Below are 14,118 nucleotides of genomic sequence, written 5' to 3' on the forward strand. Positions count from 1 at the left end.
CATTGTCCTCAAAATAGTATCCCTTGGTTTTCTATTATATCCCTTCAGTGATTGTGTTGCTAGCCACACTCACCTCTATTTACTACAAAATATATTTTTCTCAAAAACAGATGTTAAAATACATATTAACTTCCACATCTCATTTCTGTAATAAATATTTGCAGATCTGAGCTCTTTCCACATGGCCCTAAAGCGTTCTCACTGGTTAATCATGGAGCTAATAAAAACCACTGGGGGACAGGGGGGTATTATGGTAACACTAAATGGGTGTAATATTTGTTTAAAACCATTAAGTGTCTTTTTAAGCAGCCAAATTTTTACAAGAGAAGGATGAACAAGGAGCCAAAGTATCTGTAGCTGCATGCAATGGCCAGTTCTCTGCCTTGCAGTAGGGGTGGAAAAGGGTGCAGAAGGCTCCTCAGAGTAATAAACTGAAGTAGCCTTTATGACTTCATAGTCTTGAGAGGGGGAGGTTTTTTTCCTTCTGCCTCCAATTATCTGCCCAATACCCAGCCAACTTACTAAGGCTGCACTCTGCCATGAGGATTTGGCCCAAAGTCATTTCATATTTTAGGGCCTGGGTCCTGGGAGGTAATGCATAGAACTGGTTTAAAAAATGGTAAAGATGTTTAATAGAAAATTCAGAAATCATTTTCATCCTGAAAGTTTAAAAAAGGAACATTTTTTCATTCATTCAAAATTTTCTGCAATGATTTTATCAAGTTTTCAGTCACAAAAATTTTCTGTTTTGAATATTTTCATATTTTTGTGAGGTTTCCCTGTCTCTCTTTTCCTCTCTCCTCTCTTTTTTCCTTCTACCATTTTGCCACTGAAAAATAGTATATGATGTACGAGGTTGAGAAAGGAAAACAATTTAAATCAGAAAAATGAAAAACCAAAACATTTTTGGGGTTTGGCGTTTCATTGGGGAAAAAATGGAAAATTGCAAAACAAAAAAATTTCACCATAAAATTTATTTTTAGAAAAAGCATATTTGTGGGGGGGAGGGGGGAAGTCATTCCAAGAATTCCAACCAGCTTCAGTGGTGAGCATCTCCTACGAAGTGCTTAGCTTAATTCTCATTGATGTTAGCACCTTGCAGCACTGAAATTTAAACACTATTACACATCCCCTAACATACCTTGAGATGTATCCGTTAGCACAGACCTATTGATAGCAGGACACAGAAAAAGCTCTGTTGATATTCATCTGATTGACTAAATAGGAATGGTCAAAATGTCAATACCTTATTTTTCCCACAAGGCCAGCCAACAAATTTAATATTGTTTTAATTCTTGAATTACATGCTAATTATTAGTAGAGACTTGGTACAAATAAAGCATCTAAATGAGTACAAAGACTTAAAATATCAGCAATGCTAATGTATAGTTATAGCTTTCTTTATAAAACATGTAGTGGTATGATTTAATTATGAATTGCCAAAATAGATTTCAAAGTCTGAAGCTGTATCTATACTGCGTAAAGGAGATCGTGGCCTTCAAAAGAGATTTAAAAGTTGTAATTTAGGATCATACACTACTGAAATTTAAATTACTTACATGTTTTTACACCAGGTACATGATATATGGAACTTAACATGTTTCCACTTATTGTAGAAACATAGAAATCATATTCTGTGCCTGGGATCAAGTTTTCAATTGTTACTTTATCATCATTCTTTAAAGCCAGCATAGCATTAGGTCCTCCTTTGCTTGTAACATATATACCATCAAATACTCCAACATCAGGCATTTGAAGAAATAAAACCACAGAATTACTAGAAATGTCATAAGGGACAATAATCTGAACTGGTTTGGGCTCTGGAACAAGAAAAATTAGAGCAAATGTTAGATCAGTTAACAATAAACTGAATGAAAATAATACAATAAATCTGAAGCAGGTTTTCTGATAAATATGTTCATATGGCATAAAGTGATAGCTACCATAATAAGATACAGTATCACTGAGAAATAAACAAACAACAACAACGAGCTCTCATATAGCATTTTTCATCACTGGATCTCAAAGCACTTTATAAAGGAGGTAAATCTCACAACAGTTTAGTCTACAGAAGATGTCATCTTAATTTCCTTTTCATTCATAATTCCAGTAAGCACTGAAGTACCAGTATTTGAAACAAATTTAGAGAAATGAACTTATGGATTGTAAAATAAGGAGAGTAAATTCAGCCACAGAACAAGTGCCAAGTAAGCCTGCATTTGACAGGTAAGCAAGCTTTACATCTTAGCATTCTTGCTCCACAGCTGGTGCTAGCTGCTGTGAAAAGTACCTTTTGTAATTTCCTGGCCTCTGTAACTGGAATGAGGTATTGGACACCATGCTTTGGCTCAAAAATTACTAAATCTGCTAAAAAATACTGTAATCAGTTACATTTACTGTGATGTTGTCATTTTTCAGCTGTCTATATTGTACAGCCTTATCCCCTTACACAAACACACACATATTGAGTGTGAACCTTCCATATTCCTTACATACTTGTTAAACATCTATATTGTACCAGTCTCTCTATATATAGTCTCTCTATATCCCTGGAGACTAAGTATAACAGGGAAGACCTTTAGATAAACAATGTGCAGTTTTTACTTCTCATAGATTATGTGCACCATATTACTACTTATTCGCCTTTAACTCTTTTCCCTTACCCATTTACATCTTTGTCAATATACTCTTGCTGTAGCAGCCTACATAATTCCTGGCATTTTACTTGGATTAACAGCCTTTCCAATAACAGACCAATATACAGATTATCTAACCCGAACCATTCCCATATTCAGTCACCCCATTTCAAATCCACAACACACCCAATCACTTTTCACAGTGGGAGTAAATGTCCTATCTGGTCCCCATCTCTCTCACACAATTGCATTCAGTGCTGCCATTGCACTTCTAAGCATGGTTATGATACAATGCTGTACCATTCTCGTGCTATGTAATTCTGAAGCTCTAACTTAAAGACTGTGCCTCTGCCAGTTTACATAAATGCATTGAATCTCTCAATTTAGACCCAGTATTGCCAGGCCAGACTACCCAATCTTCCAAATCATTTATGCTAAACAATAATAATAATAATAATTAAAAAATGTTAATCTTTATAAAATTTTATCTTACTGAGGGTGCATTGAATGGTCTTCAGTTCACTCATATTTCCATTATTCACAGTTGCCACTGCTATTTCATAAGTCATGCCAGGAACTAGATGATTAATCTTAAATTTATCTGTGGTGTTTACTAAAAACTTTACAGTTTCATCCACATCTGTAGTAGGTTTCACTTGAATGTAGGATCCAAGGCCCTCTTGTGGTACCTTCCAGTGAAGAATTACACTCTCTTCTTGAATATCCTCAGGATGAATAACAACATTGCTAGGTGGACTGACAGCTTAAATAAAGACAAAAAATTACAGTGTATAAACACAGGTCAAAGGTATTGTCCATTTAGTAACCCTTCCTAATGCAATCCTTTGGTTTTATGTTTTCTTTTGTGATACTTGAATAAGACACATACGTAACCATAGCAAGAGAAACCTCTAAATTTATACAGTGCTTTAATCAAAAGAGAGGTTATATCAGATTATATACCCACCTTCTGTAGTTAATGATTTTTGAATTGTATTCTTTCACATAAACTTCAGCTTCTGTTTTGAATCTTGTTGTATCTCTCTGTAGTTTTATATTGCAGGATGGGGTGGGCAGGTGGAAACATTAAAGGACAAGGCTTGAGGAAGAGGGAAAGATGGGAAGGGGAAGATGAGCTATCCCGAATGTGTGAAAGGATGAACAGTACTGTGCTTTTTGTCTCTGTGCTGTTGAATCTTCACATAAATATAGAAAATGGATGGATTAATGGTGACTGGTATATGAAAAAGTATTATTTATTACTAATATTTTATTAAAATTGATCCAGTCATCCTCTGTGGCCACCTTTACTCACAATCAGTAGTACCCGACTCTGCAATTAGTCCCTTCCATTGCAGTGGAAGTAGTCACAGAGTAAAGCACTAAACACTGTGAATGAGGGTATCAAAATTTTACAATTAGTATAATCATTGATCTATCTTCATGTAAGTCAAATGAGATATTTCTGGGGGGGATGGGAATTCCCCCTCAGCTGGGACCCTGTTCTGTTTCCCATACTCTCTCCCCTCTCCTGCTCCTACAGGAATCCCGGGTCTCCCCCGACCAAGGAGTCTCCCCCTCTCTTACCAACACAGTGCATGAGGCAGTGCTGCCAGGAATCAAGTTCTCAGCAGACTCGCCTGCACTCCACTGAACAGACTCCCAATACACCAGGTCACAACCCCATTTGACCTGACCATCCCTCTGTCTTGACAGAGGGGTGGCCAAGCCAAATTTGGGTGGCATTGTGACCCTGTGCACCAGGTCACATCGGCACTCACTGAAATTTGGCTCTCCCACCCCTCCAAGTATTGTCTGGATCAAATTTCAACTGCATTGCAACCACACAGCCAGAGTGACATTCTGGACTGCTTCAGCAGTAGCTGTCCTGATTTAGTAAGAGATCGCTGCTTAAAAGTGGTTGAGTCATGGCCCCCCTGTTCCACAGCCTATGGAACTTTGAGCAAGTGCCAAGTGCAAATTGCAAAAAACCCCTCCTAACTGGTGCACTGGTCAGCTCACATTTAATTTACCACATTTGCTTAAACTTCACATTCATCATGTTTTTATGTTCAAACCTACACCAGAGCACATGGGGATTTAGCCATTTTATTATCATTAACTATATGAGCTGTGTAAATAAATATATATAAACCATTATGAAATTTATTTAGCAAATATTAACACAAGCCACTGGGGGAAAAAAGAGGATAGATACACTCCCCATCTGGAAAATTAATGAATGATAGAGGCAATTTAGAGAAAGAGAATTTGCCTGGCTTGCCTCCAAACATGTACCAGTAAATCACTACCTATATAGTACCAATTAACAATAACTTTGTGCTTTCTATTTTCAATTTAAATGGAAAAGATATATATATCTATGTAATTACCTGTTGTAATTAATATAGGCTTCTCACTGCAGCTTAGAGATCCCTTTTCTGCTACACTCTGTAAATATATCTTGTACTGATGATACGACTTGATGTTTCTAATTACCATTGAAGTGGTGCTTTTCTGAACTGGTAATTTCTCCGATGTGTTTACTTCAGCATCCAAAATAGTGACAAGATAGTGATGAAAAGATGCATTGGAGAAGTTCTCTGGGGGGTCCCATTCTAAATAGATTTCTGTTGATGATACATGTGTAGCCTCTAAACTGTGAGAATGTAATGGCCCTGATGACAAAATTAAGAAAGGAAAATAAGAAAATAGCTTCTGCCAATTTTTTAGTTACTATTTATTAAAGATATAACCAGATATGCAGGAGTTGGAAGTGGGTGGAGTCTCACCATCTCAAACGCACACCTCAGCCAGCAAACCTGAGCCAGTACAGAGGAGGGAGTAAAATCCACCAGGGCTGGTACACCTTACTTCCCTATAGAGCAATTTGGTGTCTGCTCTGCTTCTAGGGAAATGCAACCATGCCCTGCCCCGTATTCATACTGGTTAGCCGATGCTAATCCAGCCCATAGGATCTATCCTAGTTTAATTTCTGCAGATCCTAACACCACAGAGATAGGAACTTGAAGGATTTCCCCCTGCAAATCAGTTTTCAAAGATCAGACCAAAAAAGTCTTTCAGTTTGGAATAATCCCAGATGATATGCAGTTGATTCCCTATATAACGGCATCCTCTCCTTCTAGCAGCTTAATTATCTCAGTCGTTTCATATACCCAATTTTTACACCTAAAATGTTTATTTCTTTAAAAAATCATTTGACTTTCACTTTGAAACAAAAAGTATAATTTCATACTTTTTTGTCTATATTACTTTCAAAAAGAAGGTACAAAATGATTGAATTCAGACAGAAATTAATTTGTAAAATATGTTCCTCTACTTGTGGTTTCATACTTTGGCAGACTGAGTGGTTTTGGAGTTTTGTTTGTGTCTCTGAAGTAATTTATTCTTAATAAGATTTCTCTTTGACTCACCTTTGATTCAAAGGAATTAATCACCTTTATCCAGTGTTTGCTAGTGTTCACTGAGTGTGTTCAGTTAGATTTTGGTACGACAGTAGATAATTGGGTTATACATTTGTCTCTATTCCATTTAGCTCGCTCCATTGGGTCAAAAATAACTATAGTGTATTTCAAACTGCGAAATTTGTCTTTACCTTTGCTATGGATATAGCATATAGATATGGATATAGCGATATTTCCTTGAGAATTAGAACCTGTGCAATTTTATTAAATCTTGGTGGGCAAATGGGTGCCTTTTCACCTTTTACTGACAGCCTGACCCCTACCCTTTTGACCTCAGTGGAAGTTCTAGGTGCAGAATGATGACAGGATTGAGGTTTTGAAATATTTTTTAAATCAGAAGTTAAATCCTTGAACTTACAGCTAGTCACATTTTAGCCTGTTTTCTACTTAAGCCCTATGTAAATCCTCAGTCCTTTCACCATCTGTTCCAATAGTGCATTTTAGCTGCGGATTAAGATCAAGATTTTGAACACTCTAAAATCTGGCAGCGTTCACATCCAAGATTTCAGTTCAGCCTGTCTCTAATTTTAGCATGTCCATGAACACAAAACATAGTGTCTTAAAAGAAAAAATATATGAAAAAGTGAATGATTGAATGGTTATTATTCCTCTATGTTTTGTAACTTACTTGTCTCTACCATCAGAACTGGACTTAAGTTAGTCTGTGCCCCTCTGGGGCTCCTTGCTGACAGTAAAACCGTATAGAGGCGACCAGGAGACAATTGCACAATTGTTGTGTGTGTTGTATTTAGTGGCAAGCGCTCAAAATGTTGTTCTGAATCATCAAAATAGTATTTAATTACAAGTTCAAATCCTGATTTAAGCCAGCCATTCAAATCACTCCAAACAAACACAGCTTCAGTTGTATTGACATCTTGCACGTTAAACACAAAGTTTTCTGGTACAGAAGGTACTGAAAAAGAACACCAAAAACTTAGAATAATTGATAAATGTAAAGGCTGATTTTTCTAAAATTAACATCATTAATGTAGTTTTATGGGGGGGAAAACACTTTCAAATAAATGTAAAAGACTGAAAGAAATATAGTTACATTCATATTCACAAATATATGGCAAAGATATATAGCAGAAAAATCCTGTGAAGAAATAGTTTGGACCAGTTGGATTTTGCTGAAAAGCATAGCAGTCAGTTTCATTCTCTGGTATCAAGGACAAGGACGAGATTTCAGCTTTTCCAAGATAAGGAGATCCATCTGTCCACAAAAAGTGACCTTCTTCCTGCAATAAACAAAAAATACAGGAAATATTTCTTTTAAAGTTACACCACTGAATTATTACCATTCATCTTTTCTACAATATAGCTGACAGATCTTGAACAGTTGGTATTTACATCTTGCACTTATTTGCACAAATTATTTATGTGGGAAATTTTGAATTATTAAACTATATAACCTTAACTATGGTGTTGCCACCACTCTACCATAATTATGATGGAAAACATCTTGCTAGAAATGATATGTTATGATAAAAGCTACATGAGGTTAATGCAGAGGGATCAATAATTTTAAAAAAATCCTCTAATAATCCTTGTAATATTTATGAAGCAACTTAAAGTGTTGTATATCACAATAAAAAAATTAATGGTGATCACCTGCTCATAGCTAGTTTTGTTGATAAAGTTATATCTCATTTCTGGAAATGATACTGGGTAGTCAATCATTCTGAACAAATTCAGGGAAAAAAAATTTATCCTGAAAGCTTGCCTACTGTAAACAAGCCTTTGAGGACATTTAAAAAAAATGAAATTGTCTTTCTGGGGCCAACAATGTTCTCAGTTCATAACAAAACATGATACTGTTGCTTTCATTGCAATGCTCAATGTTTCCATTTTGCCATGGTTTAAAGGGTTAGAGGAGGATTTTCAAAAGTACATATGACAGACAGCTAACTCTCAATGACTTTCACCGAACTGCTATTTGTGCCTTTGAAAATTTCCCCCATAATGTTAAAATACAGCAACTGAAATTAACACATCAATTAAAAACACATGGAAAAGTTTACATTGAAACCGGTACCTGATTTTCACCTCATTCTAGTGAAAGCTGTGATGTGAACAAAGATGAGTTCAGGTTGTTTTGGCTGAGGACCTATGTGCAGGATTTGAAGTATGTGATATATTAAAAATGGATGTAGCTTGTTATTTAGGGTGTCCCCATACAAATTGGTTCAACCTCTAGCAAAAGACCCCCCTATATCTAATAAGCATCCACAGATTGGATTTTGATAGCTGGTAATATATAATTATAGTTTACTCACATTAACGATTCTGGGCGAGTCTAGGGACCATGTAACAGCATCTTGGACCAAGTTGGGGGAGCTACACTATGCACTGTGGTTTCACCCTGAACATACCTCCAACACTGCGGCTTGTAAGCAGAACTTCAGAAGACAGCCAACAAGCCTGTGATTGTCTTCTGAGGTTCTTATATCAGGGGAATTGTCCTCCAGCCAGAATCAGGGCTTTCAGAGCCTCTTTATCTGGCATACAGGAGCTAGAGCAGGGGAAGAAAATCTCACCTTAAGTGCCCCAATCTTAATTCTCTATTATAAGCTACTTCTAAGGTATCTATCGCCATGATATCATGCCCTCCTCCAGTACACTCACTGATGTCTATAAAGTTTTAAATGTAGCTCAGTGTCAGGAAAGGACTACAGAATGAAAAACAAAAAGAAAACAGAAAGAATAAATAATAATTGCTAATCAACTCTTGTGATTTTATGGTAAGTCTCGCAATATGTGGCATTTTTCTTAAAGCTTCTGGAATCCTCTGATTAAATGAGAATCTCAGCTTTAATTTTTTTTAAACAGGTTTCTAGCCCTTAGGGTTTTAGAGGAAAATTAGAAAATGTATCCTAAAGGTGCAAAAACCAAGAGGCAAATAAAAAGAGCCCAAAATGTTTTTTTTAATCTGATCTCTATTTTAGGGGGACTGACTCATGATTTTAACACTTGAGTTGAAAATACTATAAATACAAAAATCAAGTTTTTCTAAATTTCTCAGATGGCAAACTAATTGCAGTAATAACACACAAAAATCCACATACTGTTTGTACCGTGTAAAGTCACAAATTATCTGGGAAGAAAGTTCAGCAAGGTGCTTGAAAAATCAAGCATGTTCATTATCTCCTGCCATTCTGAAAAGAAATTACTCATCTAGTTCATTATACTGATCAGACTCCCACAAACAGAGAAATGCTTGTAAAGGTAATATAAACAGCTGGTTAACTGTCAAATTCCAAACTGATAATTAACTCTTTCCTTGTGTAAACAGAGTTGACAAAGTAAAATTCAAATGCTTCTTCACAATATGTAGTAGATATGGAAATAACATTTGCAATATTTGTCTTATGGAATACTCCTTGTCTTTTATGGCATTTTAAAAATATGACATTCTGCCTATAGTACCAAGGGAACTTAAATTAACTTCAGCATTCTAAGAAAAATTTTACTTCTTAATACAGTTATTGGCTTCCTGCAAGAAATTATTTGCAACCCGGCACCCCAGTAACCTTCTCTCAAGGGGGGTTCTACACTACAGAAGGAGGAAGTGAGTAATTTAATATTATCTGGACAACCTAACAAGGCCTGCTATAAAGGGGCGAGTTCAGAGAAGGAAAGGGTGGCAGAAAGGCCTGGGACAACAAAGGGGTGACATCCCTGCACCAGGCTGCCTCCACAAACATAGCCAAGACACTGAAGCAGACTGCTAAGTGAGGGCCCAAGAACTGCCCTGACTGAGGACAAGCCAAGGAAGGCCAGTCAGGAGCAACAGAGACGTCTCAAAAGCCCACATTAGGAGCCCGTGGCGGGGGACAGAAAAATAATTTTACACAGTGTCCAGCTCCCACCTCCTCCCTCTCTTGGTTTATCCAGATACTCACATTGCAGAGCCCCAGCCTTGCTTGAGACCTTGCAGGGTGTTACCTATCAGCTCTGTGTTCTTGGGGAACCATGGTGCAGTACCCAACCTGATTGACTCATGAAAGACCTTCCCCAGCCTCTGCTTGAACCAAAGCCAATCAGAAGAAAGACTTACAAAAAGCAATGAAAAGGCTGGAAGAGGCACACCTAAACCCCTCTGGTCAAAGGTGACAGGCTTAAGGAAACTCCCCTAGCCTCATTTGCATCGGAGATGGGACAGGGAGGCATCTCTATTAGCATACAGCATGGAGAACAGAGATTCCAAGAGAAGAACCGCTCGGAACTCTGGGACCAGAAAAACAGGGAAGCACTGCATGATGGGGAATCTCTGCTTGAGAACCTATGCCTGCACACACCCAGCTCAGTAGTTATCAGACCAATTCTAGTAATAAATCCTTTATTGGTAACCAAAATACCGAAGGTGCCTAATTGCATTGTGAGCTCCCTCGAAAGAACACTGTCCATAGCCAGGAATGATCAGTTCCTATTGTCTACCCTGAGCAAAACAACTTTGGTATACTCCCTTGAGACATCAGTTTACCCACAAACAGATCTAGTGTTCTTCCTTGAACCACTGTTCTTTTCCTACAAAAATCCCTTCCCAAGCTCAAGTAAGTGCTCTGATGCCTGGATCCAAAATCTGCATCAGTTCCATTGGGACTTCTGACTGATCGTGCTGGGGGCTCTGCCTGTCTCCAGCACTCCGGACTCTCAGCTACCACCACCACCTGGGACTCCCGATCAATTCAAGCTTCACGGAGTGGTGAGAACCCAGCTCTCTCTCTCTCTCTCTCTCTGTATAGCCTTCTGACCCTGACTTGTGTGATCAGTTATAGTTTTCTAAACCTGACTTTTATCATCAAATTTAAGTTAGATTTAATATTAGAACTGTTTTGTTTGTTTGGCTCCTCTATGGTTATTACCTGGCAATAAAGAACTTTCATGGTTAAGCTGGTTGCTTCTCTCTCTCCTCCCTGCTCTTCTCTCTCTCTCCCAACCCCCCACACCATACCCCCTGTGGGTGTTTTTCGGTTTCCTCATTCACCCTGCAGCAACGTCCCTCGTACCTAAGCTAAAGATCCCTGCAGCGCCCAAAAATCTTGTGGGGTTTGTTCATCAAGTGGGTTATTACCAGAACAATCGTAATGTGAAAGTGGGGATAGAGACGTGCTGAACCTGGGGCACATGAGGGTGGCAGACTGAAGTGCTGCTCGACCCAACCCGCTCAGGCCTACTCTATTGTGGCGCGGTGCCCATGGCCTATGAGGGTGCCAGCTTGGAGGTACTGCTCGACCCAGTCTACTGAGTCCAGGGACATCTAAGGGGTCAGCTTGGGAGTGCTGATTAACCCCGTCCTCTCAGACACGCTCCGTTAATGTGTGTGTGTGTGTTCGTCTGATTCTGGGGCTGGAAGAACCCATCCCTGGGGAATCTAGGTCCTGCAAGATAGCTCCATTGGGAGGGAACTTGCAGAAGGGAGAAGTAGAGTTCTGTATGAGAGCACAAGTGACACAAGCAGTACATTGATAGAATTACAGAACCCCCTCCCCCAGAAGAGTAACCCTAATAAATGAGCATACCCCAAAGTAACGGGCAAATCTGGTAACAAGGGTCAGTGAAAGTAGGGGAAGGATATCACAAAAGCAACATGACCAAATTTACTTACTTCCCATTCTCTCTATCCATGATGATGTATGGGGTTATAGGGCCTCAAGTCAATGAATCAAACTTCATTTTGACTAGATGGAATTGCCCAGATAAGTTTCATTTCTTTCCAAATGCTGGGCTAAAGAATTAGCAGTTTATCTCCCTGCCTCACAATTAAACTGTTTTAATATAAATAAAGCAAACTGTTCCAATGGCAAACCAATAATTCAGTTTAACTTTCAATAATGTCACTTCAATGCTGCAATCATTCTGCTCACAGGACTTCCACTTGACATCAATGGGAATTTTGAGAGTGGATCTACTGTATATTACAGTGGCTCTCTTGGAATAGTGCTTAAAGGTTCAGCTGTGTTTGTCTTCTATGAAAGAAAAAAATTAAGAATATCCATTGTTCATCAGGCTAACCTATCCATCTTCAAATACTGCCAGCCTTCACCACACTAGCTTCTTGCTGGCTGAATTTTGCATGCACACACATACAAAGTTGAAATTCAACTCTAGATTCAAAATTCAATTAAATCCCATAAATAGAAATGTCAGGGGAACAGGGAAACTAAAACTGCACTGATCTTGTTTTTCTTATTGTAATGAGACAACAGATGGTTGGGGTCATGGCTCTAATATTTCAGTCCAATCCTGCACTTCTTATTTGGACATAACTGCTATTGGACGCAGAGGCAAATCTAATGGGGTATTTCCTAACTACGGAGTGCAAGATCAGAGAGTGGGCATCCAATAGTGAGGTCTAAAAGGTGAAAAAGTAAGGCCCCAGTTCAGCCAGACACTTAAGCACATGCCTAACTTCAAGCATGTGAGTTCAACAAGACTATTCGTGTGCTTAAATTTAGGTACATGCTTTAAGTATCTTCCTGAATAGGGTCTAAAACTCCAGTTTACTGCCACACAAATGCACATTGTTAAATATTCCTGTTTTCTTTTTTGGACTTTAAGGGCCTTAAAGTTCTGGTTGCTTCCGAAGCAAAGCACTGTGGGTGAGACTTTCATTTACACTGTGGTCTCATTACATATGCTGGCAGTATAAAGGGGACTTAAAGTGAGAGTAAAAAAGAAACAGAGTTTCAAGGACCTTAGTGTAAATGAGAATCTGGCCCTGACAGTCAATATAACTGGACAGCATTATTAACTTTACTGAACGTATCTATAGATCACTGACTCAACTCCCGAAGTCCTGTCCCAGCACGTTCCTGGCTTACTGTAAAATCTGGGATGGGTTCTTGGGGTACAATGTCTTCTTGAGTAACTCCCCATGTCCTGGTCACGAATCTGGGGAGATCTTCCCATGACATTATAGACCTGATCCTACATGCACATAAGGCAAATCTCCTTTTGATTCCAAAGGGACTTAGGCATCCATAAGGAGTACAGGGTTAGGTCTCAGATCTGGCAAGACATAGCACCTAGAGGGGTAAAACAGGGTCTTGTCTGTATACAGAGAAATAAACTAGTTCCAAAAGTTTACACATAAGCATCTCTTTGTTTTTCAAAAAAAGAAAAGGAGGACTTGTGGCACCTTAGAGACTAACCAATTTATTTGAGCATGAGCTTTCGTGAGCTACAGCTCACGAAAGCTCATGCTCAAATAAATTGGTTAGTCTCTAAGGTGCCACAAGTCCTCCTTTTCTTTTTGCGAATACAGACTAACACGGCTGTTACTCTGAAACCTTTGTTTTTCAAAGTTTCACGCACTGCCCTATATGATTATTTTTAATAAAATTGTTTGTAGCATCTTTTTTAAATGATTAATTTACTTGTAAATACTTGCAATTTATTTGCAGAATACGCAATGTCCTACTAATCACTACTCAAGTTAATAACCAATGTGAATGAGTGTTTTTATTTAAAAATCAACCTACTATAGTAAGTTTTAAATCGATAGGAATTTGATTATACATATTAAAGTTCTCCTGATAAAGAAAAATCTATTTTAATATGGGAAATAACAAAAGATCAAACATACTTACCTTCATGTCATTAAGACCTGTCCATAACATGATTATTTGATTGACTGTCTGGAGGTAAGATGATATAAATATATGTTCTTCTTCATTCTGTATGTCAACAAGGTGTGCCCCTATTGAAGACAATTGACAGATTTGCTGCGCCTTACTCCATGGCTTGCTTGATTTGCTCATTTTATAGCAGCTGCCTTTGAATGCCAGCCATCCTTGTGAACACAGACCTGTGGGTGAACAAATACATTATTTCCAAAAAGTTCTCTACCAGTAATGGTGATGTTCCATTTCATGAATCTTAAACAAGTCTATAAAGTATGATGACATTTAATTAAAATTAACAGTATTGCCAACCTCAGTCATTCAAGAATCATGAATTAGCCACCCCATATCATAAGATTGCCATACACTTAA

General features: G+C 38.1%; 1 protein-coding gene across 1 annotated transcript in view; it reads right to left on the bottom strand.

Moving 5' to 3' along the window:
- Positions 1–14,118, bottom strand: part of PTPRQ (protein tyrosine phosphatase receptor type Q) — a 207,080-nt gene that overhangs the window by 182,635 nt on the left and 10,327 nt on the right. The window contains exons 7-12 of the mRNA XM_074941974.1: positions 13,714–13,931; positions 7,173–7,359; positions 6,750–7,034; positions 5,030–5,314; positions 3,130–3,399; positions 1,560–1,820 (exon numbers count right to left, since the gene is read on the bottom strand). Coding sequence (XP_074798075.1) covers positions 1,560–1,820; positions 3,130–3,399; positions 5,030–5,314; positions 6,750–7,034; positions 7,173–7,359; positions 13,714–13,931 — 1,506 coding nt within the window. The remainder of the gene's footprint in view (positions 1–1,559; positions 1,821–3,129; positions 3,400–5,029; positions 5,315–6,749; positions 7,035–7,172; positions 7,360–13,713; positions 13,932–14,118) is intronic.

This window comes from Natator depressus, chromosome 1 (genome assembly GCF_965152275.1).
Source record: "Natator depressus isolate rNatDep1 chromosome 1, rNatDep2.hap1, whole genome shotgun sequence".
NCBI classification, from domain to species: domain Eukaryota; kingdom Metazoa; phylum Chordata; order Testudines; family Cheloniidae; genus Natator; species Natator depressus.